Raw genomic sequence first — 19,990 nt, forward strand, 5'->3', positions numbered from 1 at the left:
GATTTTAAATGGTCAATTTTATGGCTTAATAAATATCTGGTGATAAAACATTACAGAATATTGCTCAGTAGGTCTGAAATTCTGTGTGGAATAACAACCTCTGTAACTATTTAGAACTGTCAACTACAAACAAATTCTACTGTTTGTGTTATGCCAGATGTAGAATGCAACCTAGTCAGCAAGTACAACTACGTCCAGGTTTGCAACAAGGAACCATTCACAGGCTTGCAGAATGCTGTGGATATGCCCCCATGACCAATCTCTGTATCCAGCATCATTTGTATAATGGGAATTCACTGTAAAACAAATTTTTGCACAAATGTAAACATTTAGAAATTCTGCAAGTGGTTAGTATTGATGTATAAGCATGAAATCGACGTATCCTGTCTCCTGTTCCTCCTTTCAGTGTTGATGCCCTCTGGAAAGGAACAATCCTACTCTCTCTAGCTTTGCTGCCTTCACATTTTGGAGAAAATCCACTTAATCCTGGATTTGGAAAATGTTTCAAAGGCATTGCTATAGGAAAAATCCTATACGTTAACCAAGAGAATAAATAAAATGAAAGACAACTTCATACAATACCCTTGCATTTTTGTTACTGATGTAGCCACCTCTTATGCCAAAAAAACTCTGGGTTGTCAATATAAGCCAGTCAGTGAGAACTGTGAGCCCAGCCTTTTAGACTTGACATGGACACAGAATTTTATGCTAGCAAATTGCATTTCAACACTGGGGCCAAAACGTGCCCCTTAATATCTACAGTTCAAAGAGAGCAAACAGGAATCTGAAAACAATTAAAGACCCAAATCTCTATTTCTGCATTCCCTACTTCATTTCTGGAAACTTGGACTTTATTCAAAGAGCCTCAAGGTCTTCAAAGACAAAAATGAAGAACCTAATTAGACATGAAGTAAAACAGTTAGCTAGAACTACATGGAACACAGGAAAAGGATTAGCTATTTCTATTTTAAAAATCAGTATTTCATACTATCCAGATATTTTTATCCTTTCAGAATAAGATTTCTTTGGTCAGAAAATATTTAGGTAAACATATTTCTACAGAGCCCAGGAAAATGGAAATCTCAGCCCAGCTGGAATATTTGTCTAACATCCTTAGCGCTATTGCTTGATAGTTAGAAACCTCAAACTGTCCACCTGTAAAATGGCCAGAAATAATGTCAAAAAAGTAAACCTGCCTCATTTATATACTTAGGCTATTTAAGATGAAGAGAGGAACTGATATAAGAAACGCTAACTTTCTAGGTTTTCTAATCAGTATAAATTATGGAAAAGATAACCACAGTTCAAAACCATGATACAGTGGGTACCTGCCTTGATCAGACTGCCACTTCCTATATAGTTCTTGATAAAGGTTCTCTTCAAGAACTGGAAGTAGCCACATAGGGGAACACTTTCAACCCAGGATTTACAATATGTACAGATTTCACACTAACAGACACAAAAGCAGTTCATATGAAAACAAGGAGTTACTTCAGCCAAACAGAAGCTATACCAAGCTGTCGTAGTATAAAATAGGCTGTATACTTCATAAGTGGAGTAAAAGGCAGGCAGAATTTGCAACCCTTTGTTTATAACAACATATTTTAGTTTTCTGATTCTGTGCCCTGTAAGAATATGGTTTTGATTTTGCTGTTAATCAATGCAGCCAGCACATATTCTTCTCTGTCAAACACGTTACATATTGTGAAATATAAAAGGCAGTTCAAGATTAATGTCTCTCAATCATATTCCAATTCTGCCCCTTCTGGCTTTAAAATCAATCATATTTGTTAACCATGGGGTGCAAACATCACACTTGATAAATCAAATGCCAAGATGATTGAGACGTAGTTACTGGTCAGTGGAAAGTTACAAGATAACCAAATAACCTTTTATCCACACTGATGCATTTGTATGCCGTTTTTTGAATTCCAATGGACATTCACTCATATAATTCACATTCCTCCATTTTTATGCAACTTTTATCAATTCCCATGGATATTCATTCATTGAATATAATCTGCAAAAATATCTGGCTTCTTGATAATCTAACACTGTTACAGTTGCACATCAGTCCATCTCTCAGGATGTTATTAGTTTAACAATATGAATGGACAATTCAGTGCCATGCTCAATTTTATTTTTCAAAAGGAAACACAAAAGTATATCCAGTGTCAATGTTTCAAAGAGAGGCCTTCTAAAAATGCCCCAGATCTGTATTTTGTCCTAACAGTAGGGTTGTAGAAAGTTTTCTGCAAGTTTCTCAGACTCTGAAACTTGACTCGGTTTTCCTGAGGGTGCAACAAGAACAATGAAAGATCTCCACAGACATGTGATACAAATTATGCAAAATTCCAACCCAAGAGCCACACTAAAAAGTATTGACTGGCACTGGGCCCACCAGGGACTATATGCCAACTGGAGCAGGATGCAGTCCAGCTATTCAGCTTCCTATGATGAGCAACCATGTGCCAAAAATTTGGACTACTGGCAAAACCATGCTCTATGCCTCTCTCTTCTATCAGCAGTAATTCCAGACAAAAACTTTAACTCAAAAGAGAAAAGGCCTTACAACTGCAACTTACAACTTACAACTCTTTTTATATATACACCTCTTTTATATTTTTTTTATTCATCAATGACCTTAATTAAAATTTCAACTAAATATATTTATACCTTGTATGTCATGAGCTGGGATCAATATTAGGTACATTTTGTTTAAAGGACAACACAAGAAACTTCTATACTGTATTGCAAGCTACATTTTCAAATACAAATTACCAGAAACTTGAAGAATATATTTTATCCTGGAAATGACAAGAATACATTAGCTACTGCCAAACCTACAGCAATCTGCCAATAAAATCTCTAACCTTCACACATGATTGGAGCCAGTATTTCAAAACTGGCCACAACAGTAAATTCCTTTTGCTCTGAATTTGAAGCTGACCAGAAACCCTGTGTCATAGTCCTAATGAGTCACCTAGAAAGACCTAGAAGAAAGTTAAACAGTTTTTCTAACCAACTGTTTTGGAATTATGTGTTTACAAGTAACCCAGCCCCATGCAGTGAGAGCAGCCCAGTTTCAAAGGCCTGTACGACAAGCTTGCAAGCGTCTATCTCTCAACAAACACCAAGGAAAACATCGTGCCAACAATGCAGGACTTACTGAGTTAAAATTAGGTACATATTCAAAAAGGTAGCAATACACTTTTAATTAAGACTCTTTGCTAAGCGTAGCTAATTTAAATACAGTTGACAGTGAGTGAGAAGAGACCTTGTCTGGGGAGGACATGCATTCAAAGTCACCGTAAATTTTAATGTTCTAAATACAGTTGGATGCCTTTTCACTTTGTAGCATCACTGGATCATACAAAACCAGTAATGAAAGCTTCATCATTCTGTATTTGGTAGCTTAAGTATATTAACATGTAGTGGCTGCGTAGTTCCTAGTGGGCAGATAATATACACACTACATACGCTACATAAAGTTGTGCTACAGGGGATACCATTCTCATCATCTTTGATGGCATGTGGCAATTGAGAGTTAAACACTATGAAAACTTTGAGAAATAACGTCCTAACAAGTGACTAAAAGTGGTAAACTTTTGTTGTTTGGGGATTTACCAAAACCAAGCAAAACAAAGAAACTACAGAACAGGAATCAGATGTGGCTGCTACATAGTAGTTAGGTATATAAAAGTATAATCCTCCTCAGTTTTGCACATTAAGCTGAATCCTAGGAACACTCATGAAAGGACTATGTTGTGTACAATACAAGCAGCTCCTACAGTTTTGAAGAAAAATAAATAAAAACATTACTTACACACTTGTCCTCTGATCCACTGGCTATAAACCGCCCACAAGGAGATACTGCAATTCCACATGGGTAGCGGCGGCTACTGTGCCCTTCAAATCGACGTTCACACCTTCAGAAGAGTTTCAGGAAGTCATTAATAACAGAAACAACCTAGTTCTTTTACTACCATTTTCTTGAAATTCTGCTGAAGCCTTATTCATTTTCCTCAGACTACAAACTTAACTAAGGCAAACGCACAAATTAAGTTATAAATAACTCTGTCCCAAAATGTTGTGAAAATTGAAAGTAAAATGAACATACAATACTCCAGGATAATGCCCAACTTATGTTTTGGCCTTGTTCTGTTTACAAAGGTAGAAACATCACTAGCATCTAGAAATGAGGAGCTGTGAAGCATGCTGTCAAACTACCCCCAGTTAGCTATCTCAGCATGGAAAGCCAAAACAACCCTGCTTTAAGGGGAGGGTGTTGTGAAAGCCAGCGTGCACTGTGAAGCTTTATAAATCTCCCTCAGGCAATTTCCATCAAATCAAGATGCAGCATGTTGAAACATAATGTAAATAATTATTGCTTGCTTTTCTTATACCCAAATCTGAATATTTAATCTGTGTTGCTCTATTTGCATTCTTACTCCATGCACTTGTTTATCGAATCTTATAAAATCAAGAATGGCAGTATACAAATGACACTCCAAAGTCATAAATCTATCTACAGTACAACTGTAGATAGCTTCTTACTTATCTGTGTTAGTTCAGTCTAAAGGAAGGAATACATTTAAATTTAACACAAGGAATTAGTTTCCCATATTTAATGTTAATATTGCAAAGCAGCATTACTAGCAATGTGGAGTAAGTTTTTGATAGCTAAGCACACTTGGGCCATTTAAAAACATATTTTTCAAATGAGATGAAGACTACTATCCATTTTAAAAAATCCCTGGTTGTAAAGAACTGTGATAGTTTTTTAGTCATACCAAAAAAAAGGGAAAAAAGTCTGATTTAGAGTTGTTTCAATGTTAAAAGTCATTTAATACATGTACAACTTAGAGTTTCAATCACATTCAGAATTATTATCTGTAAATGTGTGCCTCATTTCAAATCTTATTTTTTATACCCACAAGAAGATGTCATTTCAAAACACATAATCTGCATTTTTCTTTTGCCTTTATTATGAATGTTATCACACTGCCTTTCTTCTTACAAAACAAAAGCTGTGCCATTATACAGCTGTCATATATTCTTCTTTTCATGTATGCTAAGTCCAGGAACAAATTTGAAAGAGTAAAAACTGCCAACACCTGTGATATACACTTTTCCCTGGCCAGTGAAATCATGGACACTGTGTTAATTCAATTGACTGAATTTGCGTGCAGAAATGTCTAAATTTTTATACCACGTTGTTCTTTTTTACACACACATGTATGTCTGAATGCCAAGTTGATCTTGCTCACCCAGGTGAAACAGCCATACTTAAACAAAAACATCACTCTAAGACTGATCCAATGGCTATCACTTAGCGAACCATAAAAAGGACAATTTTGAATGCATTTAAATGCATCATTTTATGGAGCCTAACTCTCAGCGCATATTTGGCTGAATCTCTGTATAACAAAACTACTGATTTCAATGGACATTTTGAGTATAGAGTAACCAGACTTTTCACTTCAGGCAGATTCTACCATAATAATCTTGTAAACAATCCAGTTTAAGAGAATACTGCAGTTAAAAAAAAAAAAAAAAGTAAATTATAGAGACAGTCAATTACTATGACTAATATATAAAAACGTTCTTCTACTTCAGTTTCCACCATAGGTCTTGGGTCATTGTCCATAGACTTTCAATAACTAATCAATGCCATTGAATAACCTGCCTCTACTCAAGTTTCCTGTTGTCAGCAAAGGACAGTAGCAATTGTTTCAGTCTCCTCTCAAACACAGCATTCTAGCACATATAAATCCAAAGGTTATGTAATGGAGAACAAGTTACAGAATACACATGTAAATTACACTTTCAAAGAGGCAAATAAATTGTATTCATATATTCTCTGTCACTCCTGAATATGCCTTCGGAAGCACCATTCTCTTTTAGGTAGACCACTAGCCATGAAGACTAACTCCTAGTGTTTAAGCCCTCATTCTCAGGGCCTGTAAATGCTAATTTCCCTAATGAACTGTCTCTTTCTCACAGAAAAGTCTCCTAGTAAATCAGTGACAACAACTTCTTTGCAAAAGAATTTAACTCCTTTGCAGCTATGACTAATAACTCAATTACTCTACCTACGAATGGATGCATAAGAACTTACACAATTACAAGGCTTCCACGGATCTTTTCTATGCTACACCACAGCAATGTAAAACAAAGTCGGAGTCATAGGACAGTACCACTTGCCACCTTGCTAGTACACCCACAGTAATAACTAACATCCTGGATTCCACTTTCTTAGTTGTTTTCCTACTCAGAATTGCCATTATAATCAGGATGTATGTTCTATTACTATCCTGCCCCCTCAAAATTGTGCTCTAAGACATTTAAAATAATAATAATAATAATAATAATAATTCTAGTTAAATTTTCCACAGAATGTAGCAGAAACTGTGATATACTGTCTATTAACTCCAGATATCTCCAGGTACCACAGTGATGAAAAGAAGTGAAAAGAAATCTTAGAATAAATAGATATAATGCATATAATTTTAGCTTATTCTAGGAGTTCTTTTATTTCAGCTTTTTTTTTTCCCTCCTGTTCTGTTAAGTAGCAACAGGTGGTGATCAAACTTATTTTGGATATTGCAGGTTTTCCCTGGCCAGCTGGCATGCTGTCCAGGCTCCTAAGAATAAATCTTTGGTCAGAACTTTTCAGGAGTTACCATGGCAAACATCTGGTAATTGCAAGGGACAGCAAACAGCCAAGTTTTCCCTATGTTTTCCAATGTACAGCTTTTAGTCTACTTTCCAAAATATGTATTTTTTTTTTTATGTCACAAACAACTTGTAGAATATTAGGGGGAATAAAACATAACGTGGTGTTTCTGTCTTTGTAAGAGAATGATACCAGAATAAGACACGTCTTTATAAATCAGGGAATACTGTCAAGAATGAGTATTTCATTCTTCTTGCTGCATTCAAAATTGACAGCAGACCAAAGTTTTTTTCTTTTTTAACCACCTTGCCTTTTACTTTATCACTTTGTCCCAGTGCTCTGGTATTTGCTCAGAGACATTTCAATACTAGCAAATCAATCCATTGAGACTATGAAAATCTAAGTATAACTTGACAGGGGTAGTAGCTACCTCAGATGTTCTGTACATGTGGGTTTCATTTAAAACACACACTGAACCCTTCACAAAGGAGCTCAGGATGCTTTCACCAACAGAATCCAGTAAGGACCACACATTCCCCAACCTGTATATTTTAATGTATCCCCAATCCCAAATTTGGAGGAACTCCAGCCACTGCTTATCCAGTTCTCCTTTGTTATCCTCAGGTAACAAGATAACTCAAATCTCTGGGAGAAAAAGAAAAAAAGATGAAACATCATGGGATCCTCAGGTTGACCAGAGACCAAGAAGTAATCAAATTCTGGGTATGTATATGCATATATCTTGCTCAGGATGACATCAAGCAGTTAGTTCACAGTAAAGATAGAAACTGAAGTCTCTGAAAATTGAAGGTAACTCATTCAAACTGCATGTCTGACCCTAATGCTCTCAAAGTGTAATTGTTAGAAAATGTATGAGATGAGTTCCATGTGGCTGCAGGAATTCTATTAAAGTACATTGCCAGGGGAGCTTATGATCTAGTTGCACAAGATCATAATACTAGCTGGAGATACTACCTTAATGTCAAAAGCTGTCTTGTATAAAGAATTGGCAAATCTTTTCAGAGGCTGAAAGAGGGTGAAACTGATTTTTCTCTCGGATCTTCCTTCAAAGCATTATCATGAATTTGAGTAATCTGCAGAAGAAATTCAGTATGTCCAAACAATCCAATATTCTTCCAAAGTCTTCACTGTGGTCCAATAAGCATACACTGCTTTTTTCCAGAAAGAGATGAGGAATGGCTGTTTCAGCAGCAAACAGTTAGAGCAGCTGAACTTGTATTCCTCAACTCCTCAGAGTGAGCCAGAGGCATGCTGCTGCTGCCACCAAAGGTGATACTGGCTGGGGGCTCCTCACAACATCTTACCCCTGACAATCTCAGTAGCAGAAAAGGTAATTTAGCAGCTGTCACATCTGCCTCCCCAAACATGACATAGTAGCAGCCCAGTGCTCTAAAAAGACCAAAAATATATATTAAATAGCAATAATATGGGGCTATGGTAACTTTTCCCAGCTCTCCCCACCTCTGCATATAAAACAAGCACATCTGACAGAACCTGACCACTGTCCCACTCCTCCCTTGCAATTTAATTCCCGGTTTTAACTGTCCTTTTCCATCTTGTTTTCTTATTACATATCACAACAGCTGTCCCAGCAAATTCTCCATCTCTGTATCTCTGTAACAAGTAGAGAACAGCAAGTGCTAGTTTCATAGAAGCACAGAATGGTTGATGCTGGACAGGACCTCCAGAGGTCACCAGGTCCAAGCCCCTGCTCAAGCAGGATCATCTAGAGACAGTTGTCCAGGAACATGCTCAGATGGCCTTTGAGTATCTCCAAAGACAGAAACTCCACAGGCTCTCTGGGCAACCTGTGACAGTGCTCAGTCACCTGTACAGTAAAAGAAAAAAAAAGAAAAAAAAGAAGAAAAAAAAACACTTTTTAGAGGGAACATTCTGTGTTTCAGTTTGTGTACATCACTTCTCGTCCAGCCATGGGACACCACTGAAAAGAAACTAGGTCTACCCTCTTTACAGCCTCTCAATGTATTTACAAACACTGGTGAGATTCCTTTCCCTCTACCCCCTGGATCCTTGTCATCTCTGGGCTGAATAGTCCCAACTCTCCCAACCTTTTCTCATAGAAGAGATGCCCAGGTCCCTTCAGCATTTTTGTGGCACTGTGATGGATTCTGCCTAGTAGCTCCATATTTTTCTTGTAATACTGAGACTAGAACTGGACACAGTTCTCCAGGTATAGCCTCGCCATGGCTGAGTAGAGGTGAAGGATCACCTACCCCAGCCTGCTAGCAACACTTCCTGATGCAGCTCACAACATTAACCTTCTTTGCTCCAAGGGCACATTGCTGGCTCACATTCAGCTTGTGGTCCACCAGGATCTCCAAGTCCTTTTCTGCCAAACTGCTTTCCAGACAGGCGACCCCCAGCATGTATTTGTGCCTGAGGCTCTTCCTCCTCATGTGCAGGACTCTGCTCTCCCTCTTGTTGAATTTCTCGATCTTCTTGCCAGTCCATTTCTACAGCCTGTCAGGAGACCTCTGGCATTTCAGTCACTCTTCCCAGTTTTGTGTTGTCTGCAATCTTGCTGACGGTGCACCCTGCTCTATCATCCAGATTATTAAACCAGACGTTGAATAGGATTGGACCCAGTACTGCCCCCTGGAGTACTCCACTGGTTACTGGCCTCCAGCTAAGCCTTGTGCTACTGATCACTGCCCTCTGGGCCTGGCTGTTCAGCTAGTTTTCAACCCCCTCACTGTGTGCTCATCCATCCCATACCTCATCAGCTTCTCTGTGACGATCTCACGGGAGACAGCATCAAAAACCTTACTGAAGTCCATGTAGACTATATCCATTGCTTTCCCCTTGTCTACCATGCCAGTCATTTCAACACGGAAGTTTATTAAGTTGGTCAAGCATCACTTCCTCTGGTGAATCCATGGTGACTACTCCTGATGACTATTGTCCTTCATGCTTATGGAAATGTTTTCCAGAATTAGTTGTTCCACCACCTTCCCAGGGCTTGAGGTGAGGCTGACCAGCCTGTAGTTCCCTGGGTCCTGCTTTTTGTCCTTTCTGAAGGGTTTTTTCCTCAGAAATTTATAGAAACCGTGTCTTCCTGGTCATCTAGACATAGGAAAAACTTCTGAACAGATATTGTATTGACCTGATAACAAGGTCCATTGTCAGTCCCAGAAAAGGAGAGGTGATGAACCAGGTCTAGGGTCCACCCATGGAGTCCAGTCAGGAATAGCAGGGGTTGAAGAAGGAGGCAAGACTGTAACATGTGCCCAAGGTACTTCCTGAAGACAGGGCTGCAAACAGAACTCAAGGCAAGTTACCTACACTACCTACAAGGTAGGTCTAAGGTCCATGCAGAAAACAAGGCTGGAGGCATAACTTGAGACAGGTGTAATTACAATATGCTTCTGGCAGACTGAATGCCCAAGCCTACATTTAAAAGGAGCACCTGGAGCAAGGTGCAGAGTGTGTAGGTGGGGGCCCAAGGCTGTTCAGAGCAGTTAGAGCCCAGTGCAGGGCCCTGACAGTGCAGTCTGTAGCTCAAGTTAAGCTACGTCTGAAAATCTGAGACAAAGCCAGGCCATGCAATTAGTGTCATAAAGAAGGATGAATTTGTATAACACCATGACTTTAGCCACATTTTGCTGATGAGCAAGAAGGAAGAAATTCACCTTGAAGAAGAAAAGCTTTCACTATTTCACATTCTGGAACTTCTCTTATGAATGTGATTGCTTGGAATGTGACATACAAGGGAAACAGCAAATTGCTGCCGAAATCTGGACAGATGATTTTTCTCAATATCAGCCAATCATGAAGATAAGGGTATTCATGTAACTTTGCTGGCAAACAAACTTAGTTGTAGCATAAGTGTTTAGTCAATATTCTAAACATTTGATAAAGTGCAGAGGGCAGCACTTTGAATTCATGGTTTCCCCCTAGTATCATGAATGGAAAAAAACTTCCTTTATTCTGGATGTTATAAATCACAATTATCTAATCTGCAAGTTGGAGGAAACAAAAAAAATGAAGTGATGCAGACTGGTAAGACAGAAGAACTGTCATGTGAAATTTAAAGGACACAAACATAATAAAGCAGCTGGTATTTAGTCTAGTCTGCCATTTGGGGTTGTCATGGTTTTATTGTGTAAGGAAATGGAATTTTCCCTAATTAGGTTTCTGTGCTCTTTCTATGCATTAATTTTAGAGCAGCAGGTTGCAGAAATAAATCTGTCTCTCACTACCCTATGTCTTCATGAACATAGTTACTGAAAGCAGGCAGGACTGGTGGATAAGGAGACTTAGTCTATACTCGGACCCACCAATTTTTTTCATCAAAAGATGGACATTAAATGGTAGAGGCAACAGGAACAGATTCCTATGAATCAGTGCTACTCTTGACTTCCGCGGGGGGGGGGGGGTGAGTTGTGATGTCTCAAATACATTCACCAGAGAGATAGGAGGAGATAAAACTGTAAAAGAGATAAAATGGTAAAGTTTCTATATTTTATGGGCAATTAGGAGTCTACAAAGTTTCATCATGAAGAACACAAAATCTTTCAAAAAAGTAAGCATGCATCAAATGTTGTTGGTACCTCCTGATTATTAACTTTTAGTCTGACACTTTCTTGGGAACCCTGAAGCTGGTAACTAATATTCTTCTCAGTTAGATTCCCATTGAACCTCAATTTAATTTCTGTGCTCACTGCTTCCAACTTGGACCATAGATAATATTTTCACTTGTCCTCCAACTAGCCATTCTTTTTAGACAGGACAGACTTAAAATGCTCTTCGCGATGTCTTCACAGTGTCTTGGAAGATGATCAAAGGTCATTATCTTACCCCACTGTATGCATTCACAAAGCCTGTTAATTCATTATTGTAACCTGAAAGAATAGCAGCCAGAGTTTTCTTCTTCCAAAAAGATCTAACCTCCTTAGATCTTTATGTTGCTTTGTAGACTGTCTGAAGTTTTTCTTAGCTACATTTATAATGAAGAGAAGAATGCAGGAGAAGTATACAAATATTCAAAATCTTCAGATGAAACTTCAAAACTCCATGCATTTCAAAGTAAATGAAGCAGGAGTCTAAGTAAGTCCAAAAGTCACTAATATGATCCAAGATTCCCTCATTTATTGGCAAGATGACCTGGCTGTGTGAGATTGGCTGACAACATCAGAAGTTTAAATGTCTTTTCTTGTACCACCTTCAGAGGAACCCATAAGACTTCCTGGCACTCTCTGAAGTAGCCCTGGAATGCCTCCAAACCATCCAAAGTGAAAGATGCAGATGGATTTACAGCTTTATCCACCAAGGATGATGAAAGTGGAAGGTGCAAAAACACTTTCACCAACTTCAAGAACAAGAGAAAACATACATAAATGAATTTTCACTGGGGAAAAAGGAAAAAAAAAACAGAGTTTGATAATACAGACTGAATGGAAAGAGTCTTGTGAAACTCAGAGGGGAAAAAAAAAAGGAAGAAAAAAAAAAAAACAAACACTGTGTTCAAAGCCTATAAAGCTGCAGGCCAGGAAAAAGTGTCTGAAGTTATACTCTAAGCAAGGACCAAAAAAGAACCTGAGCATTCTGCTGTGATTCCTCAGTTAATAATGATAAAAGCAATGCAAGTCAGAAGAATGAAAAAAAATGAATCATCATTAAAGAAATTGAACAAAAGAAACAACTAAGGAAGAAATTGTGCAGAATCTTTGAAAATGATTTCCCATGATTTCAACTGCAGCTTTCCAGAGCACCATGCTCTCAAATTTTCCAATTTCATCAGCATTTTTCACTTTATAGTGTCACTAAATATAGTATCAGTGGATAAAATTCATTAAGGGCAATAAGCAGGTTAAACGAAAGAAAAACTGTTTTCTCTGTGGATGCCTGAGGCAAATATTTAGAACAAAATAAACAGACAATAAAAGCTGAGATCTTGCAGTTGATGTTACTATCCACAACTCTGCAAACAGTACAAATCAGAAGGTTGACTTACCTTTGCTATATTTCAAAACACTGGAAAATGATTTCACTTAAAAAAAATAAAATTAAAAAAAAAAAAAAAAACTTATTCTGTCAACTCCCCCCCCCCCCAAAAAAAAAAGTAGAAAAAGAGAGATCATTCCAGCGGGACCATTCAAAATACAGTAATGGCAGATGCACCACCTTTACAAATCAGCAACTTCAAGAGATTAAAGGAACTGGCCCATCATAAGATTGTTTAGGAACTAATCTCTCCTCTAGGTACAAGGGATGAACTGGATTTGATTGGACAAGACCTATGAACAAAAAAGCAAAAGTTTTCAATCTGTGTAACTGTATAGTACACCTAGCACTCTGGTGAAGACTTGTTCCAAGTTCAGATAGAGCTTTCCAAACTCAACCATTTCAAAATTATTTATGTAAAAAACACCTGGTGAACACATTAGGAAAAAGTGAACAGTTTTCTTCCTTATGAGAACTGAAGAGTAGATTTTAAAATACAGAAGTTTTAACCTCTGGCCAGAGGAATGAGGGAAAATTTCATTTTTAAAAATTTGTGGTTTTTATTCACACAAAAAAAGTTACAAACAATAGCAAAATGGTGATTTATTTGCTCTATTTTTTCCTCTACAATGGTTACTGTCATTGATTGCTGTGTAGTGTGAAACAAGCATACATATTTACACAATACCTATTGCGCACACTGAAAATATGGATAATTAAGGACTTGAATAAATTTTTTGAAGTTTGGCTAGCAGAACTCAGCAGACACTAGAATACACTGACTTTGCCAAATTAAATATGGAGCAAGAACATACATAAATTATTCCCCTCTTCCCAGGACATATTCATTTAATTGATTGCACAGATTTTACACTTTAACTATTTTACCATTCACCTGCTCTACTTATATAAGTATTTAGAAATGAAGAGACAGATAAGTGATCTGTGAAAAACTCTCTACTTTTTCATTACTCTTCTAGCAACACGGTTTGAACAGCTTATTAGAAAAACATAAGAAGGTAACGGATTCCGACCTCAGCAGTCTCTAGTTTCATTACTTTCTGACATTCAGTACAGGTAATAACAGCAATGCTTTTGGCAAGAACTTATGTGCCCCCTATAGGTTTAATGTATTCTTACCACAGAAATTTGGTAATAATTGAAACAACCATTATGCATTTCTAAACAGAAAAATCAATATCAGAAAAAAAAAAAAAGAAAAAAAGTTAAAACAATAAATTTTTCAGTAAGTATGTTTACATATGCACAAGGCAAATATTAAATTATTCTTAAAGACTTAAGCATCTTTCCCATCCAAATTGTTTTTTTTTTTAAATATAATTCCTGCACAAAAGCCTGCACAAAAGAGATTGCCCCAAGTATTTCCTTTCCTGTGCAGTGTTCCCTCCCTGCCACTCTCTCCCTCTGTCCCATACATTTCCCAAGTACAACAGCGAAAAGTGCAGCATCTTGTTCTGAGTTTATCATAGAATATTATGCATATTTATAGAACTGTATAAATGATTTATAATAATGCTGTTACAATTACATTTGTATTTTAAAAGCTGGATCATAAATTTTACCTCCTTTAGCAGTAATGACATGCTGTTTTGGAAATACCATTAGCATCAATATACTATTTTATATATACAATTAGATCTCTGTAAGGTGGGTAAGACATGGGTGATAAATCTTGACTATTTAATGGTTTTCACATAAGTAACTGCAACTGAGGAACCAAAGGGTAAAAATCTACTCAACATTATGTTTGGTCTGTTAAAATAAGTAAATTCCAGTTAGCCCAATATCCCTTAATAATATGCATAATACTTTTTTAAAGGCCTGACTGCAGATCTGATTCCACACACTATTTTCTAATAGTATACCACAGGAAGTATGACAACTCTGAATAGAGACAAAGCATGTCTTTTTATTCCAAGGCTAATTCCAGGCTAATTCAGCCTTACCTGAGAGTTCGTAAATCCCAGAGTTTGATGCCATCGCCTACAGCCGTGGTCACAAAAAGATTGTAAGCTTCAGGTTGCTGAGTGCTGAATGCTGACCCCTGAAATATTAAAATTATTTTCAAATAACTCTTCTTGTGATGCTAAATATTTAGTCCATTCAAGAATAAACAATATATAGTTTGTTAGACTGTGCGAGTATCGTGAGGGGCTCGACTGAGGAACCCACCCACCTGTGGAGGCGGGTGAGGAGGGGGGTAGAGCTGAATAGGACAACTCGGAAGAGCAAAGATCTAGGACCAGCTATCAGATGAACAGCATCTAAAGTCTAAATCTTAATCCTGGATTAATCCTAAGTGTGTGCAAGGGTGCTGGTCTACACCAGCAGCTGGAGTAGGGCTACAGGTCTCAGGAGAGAGAGGCACACTTACCCAGGTGCCAGCAGCTGGAGACAGCAGAGATCCAGGGCCAGCTACTGGACAGGCTCTGCCTAAGCAAATCTTCCCACTAATGGACTTTCATCCAAATCATCCAAAGAGGGAAATATGATGAGGCTGCCAGTGATGCCCATGTTTGTATGAGTGCTGAGTGTTGTTGTCTATGTTGTCCTGTGTACATGTATATATGTGCCAACTGGGAACAGAAGTTCAGCCTCACTGCTGGTTGGACCCAGGGGAAGGGACCTATGGCAGTCTCAACTCCATTGGGTTACTGCATTCATCTACTTCTAACAATATTTTATCAGAACTTCAGAAGCATTATTTGGCTTTGTAAAGCTGGCAAGATTCAGTTTACACAAACTTCCTGGACCTATTCTATATTTTTTCTATTTTTCAGTTTTCAGTTGACCCTACAAAAAACTTCACTCCAAAAGCCTCTCCCTGTAATACGTACTAGTTTAACTTCACTTCACTTTCTTTGCAGTAGAAAACAATTGTTATGATCCTCAGTTATTAAGAAGGTCTTCAGAAAAAGGTTGAGGTTGCCACCACAAAAATCGTTTAAAAGCAGTAAGGCCTCAATACATTCCCAGGTCCTTAAAGGAAGTTTCAAATTGTACTTTCTATCTTCATTCAAGACTTTCTTATTACTAAGGGACAGCAAACCATACCAGGCATGAACATCGCCCAACAGCATGTCAAGAAAGTTTCATGTCATCAAAACAAACTAATTTTACACCTTCTCATAGACATGGGCAAAATATTGATTAATTATACAAATGTGAAATGGCCCATGGCCATTCATTAGCAAATCATATATTCCAATGATTAATTAGAGGACTTTAGCTTTCATAGAATGAATGAGCAATTAAAATTTGTTCACATTAAAGCAGAAAATGAATATATAATACCAGCAGGGAATATTTTCAGCAAATTCTAGTTTAAAGTTACTTTTCTTGTTCCTCACATAGATGAAAATAACATTTAGAATCTGAAAAGAAGTAAAAATAGAAAACCTTAAGGAATCAACTATCTTTACAAAGTCTAACTACATTATACAGCCAAAGTAGTCCAACATTTAACTATAAGCCATGCTTATCCCTGGCATAAGTGGGCACACTTTCCACTGACTTCAGTAGTAATTGCACTCATTCATACCAGGACCAGTTTTGTCTTCATACCTTTAAATAATTAAATCTGGGCTATCTTTAAACCTCTGATTTTTTAACATCCACATTGGCAAACCTTGACCTTTTTACTGGCTACAAACGTCTTTCTCCAAGGAACTAAATATAAACAGTTTGAACTCCTTCTTTCCTTTCCCCACCATTCACATTCTTGATTTGGCTGAATACATCACAGAAACCTCAAGGCCATTTCCCGCAATCAGTTCTCGACTGCCAGGAATCTTCTATTCCTTACGAAAACTGGCGTATGGGTGGAACGTGCTCCAGTACTTTGTCAAGAAATTTCCCCAAATGGCAAGACAAAGTGGGGCACTCAGAACTAAAAAGACTATAGGAGCTTTCACTTCCTAAACTAAAGATTACCACAGCCTGTTCTAACAGGTGAAATAAACTACACTGTGCCACTGATTTTCTAACAAAGACAAAGCCTACACATTCTCACATTAGCTCTGTATATATATTCTGTAAAAAGAACAATTGCAAAAGAGAAAGACAATATTTGCCCAAAGGATGGTGTTCATTAAGTTACAGAGCACCCTTATTTTATGTGCTTTGGATATTATTCACCATCTCTTTCTTCAGTCAGCAGTCATCACAGTCTAATAAAAAACACTCCCTAGACAAGTGCATATTTACCTCCAGCAACACTCCTTTACTTTATGAAGCATGAACAGTAATACATGTGATCAAATATTAATATAAATCCTTTGTTCCGTCCTTGCCCTGACGTTTTGTCAGTAACACTTTTCCAATCTAAAGCCATACTTGTAGCTTCAAATTACAATTGCTACTGAATATTGCTATAAAAAGTATACTAGTTGGGATAGCAAGCTGAATGTTATTTATCCCTTCGTGTTTTTATAGTCTGTTAATTTATGATAATCTATTCTAAAACACAAAGTAGTAGGATATGCTAACACACTCTGCAGTCCGTATTTGTTGCTTCCCCTAAAAGGACACAGTTCAATAGAATCCCTATCTAATTCACTGATTACATATAAATACCATGAATATCATCCAAACTGGCTGGCTGGCTTATGCTAAAGGCATCAATCAATAGCTGTCTCAGAAAGCACTCCACACCTTCCAGGCAAATGCATACCTTCAGACAGGTTTGTCACCACAGCTAGGAAAAAAAGTAGCTGACTGTTCAAATACTATATAATTTCTGAGTTTCCTATTACATTTTACACATATACATTTCCTAGTGAATAGACCAATGAATTTTGAAACAAAACGCCCTGGAGAGAAAACCAAAAACCTTGCTATTTCTCTGAAAATGAATGTAACCTCTGTGCTCCCTGGTAGAACACAATACCCTCAAAATATTTGCCATTGGTGATAATGGACTCCTGTTCAAAAAGTATATTTTGCAGCAGTACAACTGTGTTGTTAACACTAAAGTTCTGAATCTGCATAGTCTGATCTCAAATTGACACCCATTTTTGTATCTCAGTGGTTTCCAAACTGAGAAACAGGAACACAACTTTGATATTTCAGTCAATTTATTTTACTACATGACTTAAACATTAGTATGCAAAGCAAAACATTCACGGCTCCAACGGGAACCATGCAAAGTCAAGTAATAATTTGGTAATCATCAGTAATCAATTTTCTTTAGGTGATCTTATGCATCAAAACAAAATTAAATTGTAAATCACTATTTGAAAAAAAAAAAGAAGTTAAGGCAATGCAAATACATTATTATCAGCTTAGGACGTTCACCTTGTCAGGATTGGTATAAGACCTCTAATGACTATTTGTCAAAATGTGGTGAAGTTACTACAGCCAGAATAGCAACATTTGCTCATTGCTTCAAATGGAGCTTAATGGCACCAGTAGGGTCTAGTAACAACCTGCGCTAAAAAAAAATGTCATAAGCAGTTTTGAGAGCAGGGTCAGGAAAACAGAACACCCCCCTCCTAGGTGGATGTTGTTTCCTCCGTGCTACACCACGATTTCTCTTGTTCCCTCTCTCTCTCTCTGAAGCCTGCCCTGTGTGCCATGACGTAAGTTAAGGGAAGAGTGAAGGTTCACTTCAGTGATAAGTGGATGATTTCCATCAGTATCCTCAGGCTGAGAAGAGCAGTGAACCTCCACCTGCCATTTCCTGAGGAAATGATCTGAAAACTAAGCTATTTCATGAATCTATAGCAATATCATCACCAGATCTCCAAAGACTGTGTAATCAGCATAAACATCATTTCATTAGGAAATTCAGTAGCTGTACAGTCTTCTTGATTTCTATCCAGAAATTTTTAACCTGCTCCACTGTTTAAATCCAATCTGACAGAGAAATAAAAGTCTAGTGATAAATATATTTCCACAAGATGTGTAAATGAGTAATTAGCATACAAAAATTCAAACCAGAACAGCCATTAAGTGACTTTGTTTTGAAAACCATTAACCAGCCAACATGAGTCATTCAGAACAGGCATGCATTCAAATATTGTGTCTCTCTCAGTCAACTAGTAATAAGGACATGACAAGATGATAACATTGCAATTGGGGAAGAGTGTTAAGCGAACGCAGAACAAAAGTGCAAGTGGTGCAAAAGAAGGTCATAAAGAATGTAATACTCAAATTGGAGTTCTGGTGGGTTTGGAAGGTGATATTTATGACACGGGCTTAAAATCCTTTAGAAAAGATACTCGATTCATTTCATTACTGCTAGAAGAACCTGTATACAAAGACAGATGAGCTTTCTATCATCAACATATGGCATGTCCTTGAACAATTGAGGACAATTTGGTGCCAAGAGTCTTTGTTAAGGAAACAAGAATATGCTGAGATTTTTAATAAGCATTAATATGCTCAATTAAATCAAGATCATAGAACTTCAAAGCAAGCAGTATAAGGCCTAAAGTTCTGCAAGTAATTTAATTGTGTAAACTTTAATCATACCTCAAGCTGCAAGAGCTAGACATGTCTTTTGTGGTTTCCTCTCCCAGACTTCAGTACCTAAGTTGCACTATTTTGGATCCAGTCCTAAGGGTTCTGTATATAATCAAATCCTAAATAACTCTACTAATCTAAACTTGGTGACAACCGGGAAGTGGTTTGGCACAAACAGTACAAATATAAACAAAAACCTGCTAGTAAGCATGCTATGCAGAAAAACTTCTTCCTTACGTGAGTTTTAGTCTGTTATGATTTTGTACAGTTTACAGCTTTCTCTTCTAGTGTTTTTCTTCAACCAATATTTTAAATTTGGCACAGCCTCACAAGTATAGCTCTAAAATGACCTTTTTGTAAGCTTTGGAATATCCATGTTCCATTCAAGAGATGCTTGATACATTCTTGCCCTGGTTTCCTTTGTGTAATGTTGATGAAATAACACAAACTCACAACAAAAATACTGTTCTGTAGAATATAAGGAAAGACCTGAAGAAGACACTCCTATTCAATGGATAGAATAGAATTCTATTCTATATGACAGATGGATAGGTATAGTGAGTTTATGTATGTGTTAAGTTTATGTATGTGTGAGAATATATACACATACACAATATGTGTATATATATACACACACACACAACACATTACTTTCAACCACTGTTGCAATTTAAGGTTTTCAAATTAAACAAACAGCATGGTATTAAGACATCCAGCTATTCCTACTGTTAAAGAAAGATAAAGGAAAAAATAAGTACAGCAGTATACACGATGCTAGCATGCAAATACATTTTCACTGCATTCATTATTCTTCATCTCACTATAAACATGTAACAACTC

At 37.3% G+C, this 19,990-nt stretch overlaps 1 protein-coding gene across 1 annotated transcript in view; it reads right to left on the reverse strand.

The window, feature by feature from the left end:
* The window catches only part of WDR27 (WD repeat domain 27), a 133,438-nt gene that overhangs the window by 66,467 nt on the left and 46,981 nt on the right, over positions 1-19,990 (reverse strand). Inside the window, exons 21-22 of the mRNA XM_083830480.1 lie at positions 14,632-14,729; positions 3,827-3,929 (exon numbers count right to left, since the gene is read on the reverse strand). Of these exons, the coding sequence (XP_083686606.1) occupies positions 3,827-3,929; positions 14,632-14,729 (201 nt within the window). The remainder of the gene's footprint in view (positions 1-3,826; positions 3,930-14,631; positions 14,730-19,990) is intronic.

The sequence above is a fragment of the Anser anser genome (assembly GCF_964211835.1).
Source record: "Anser anser genome assembly, chromosome: 3".
NCBI classification, from domain to species: Eukaryota; Metazoa; Chordata; class Aves; order Anseriformes; family Anatidae; genus Anser; species Anser anser.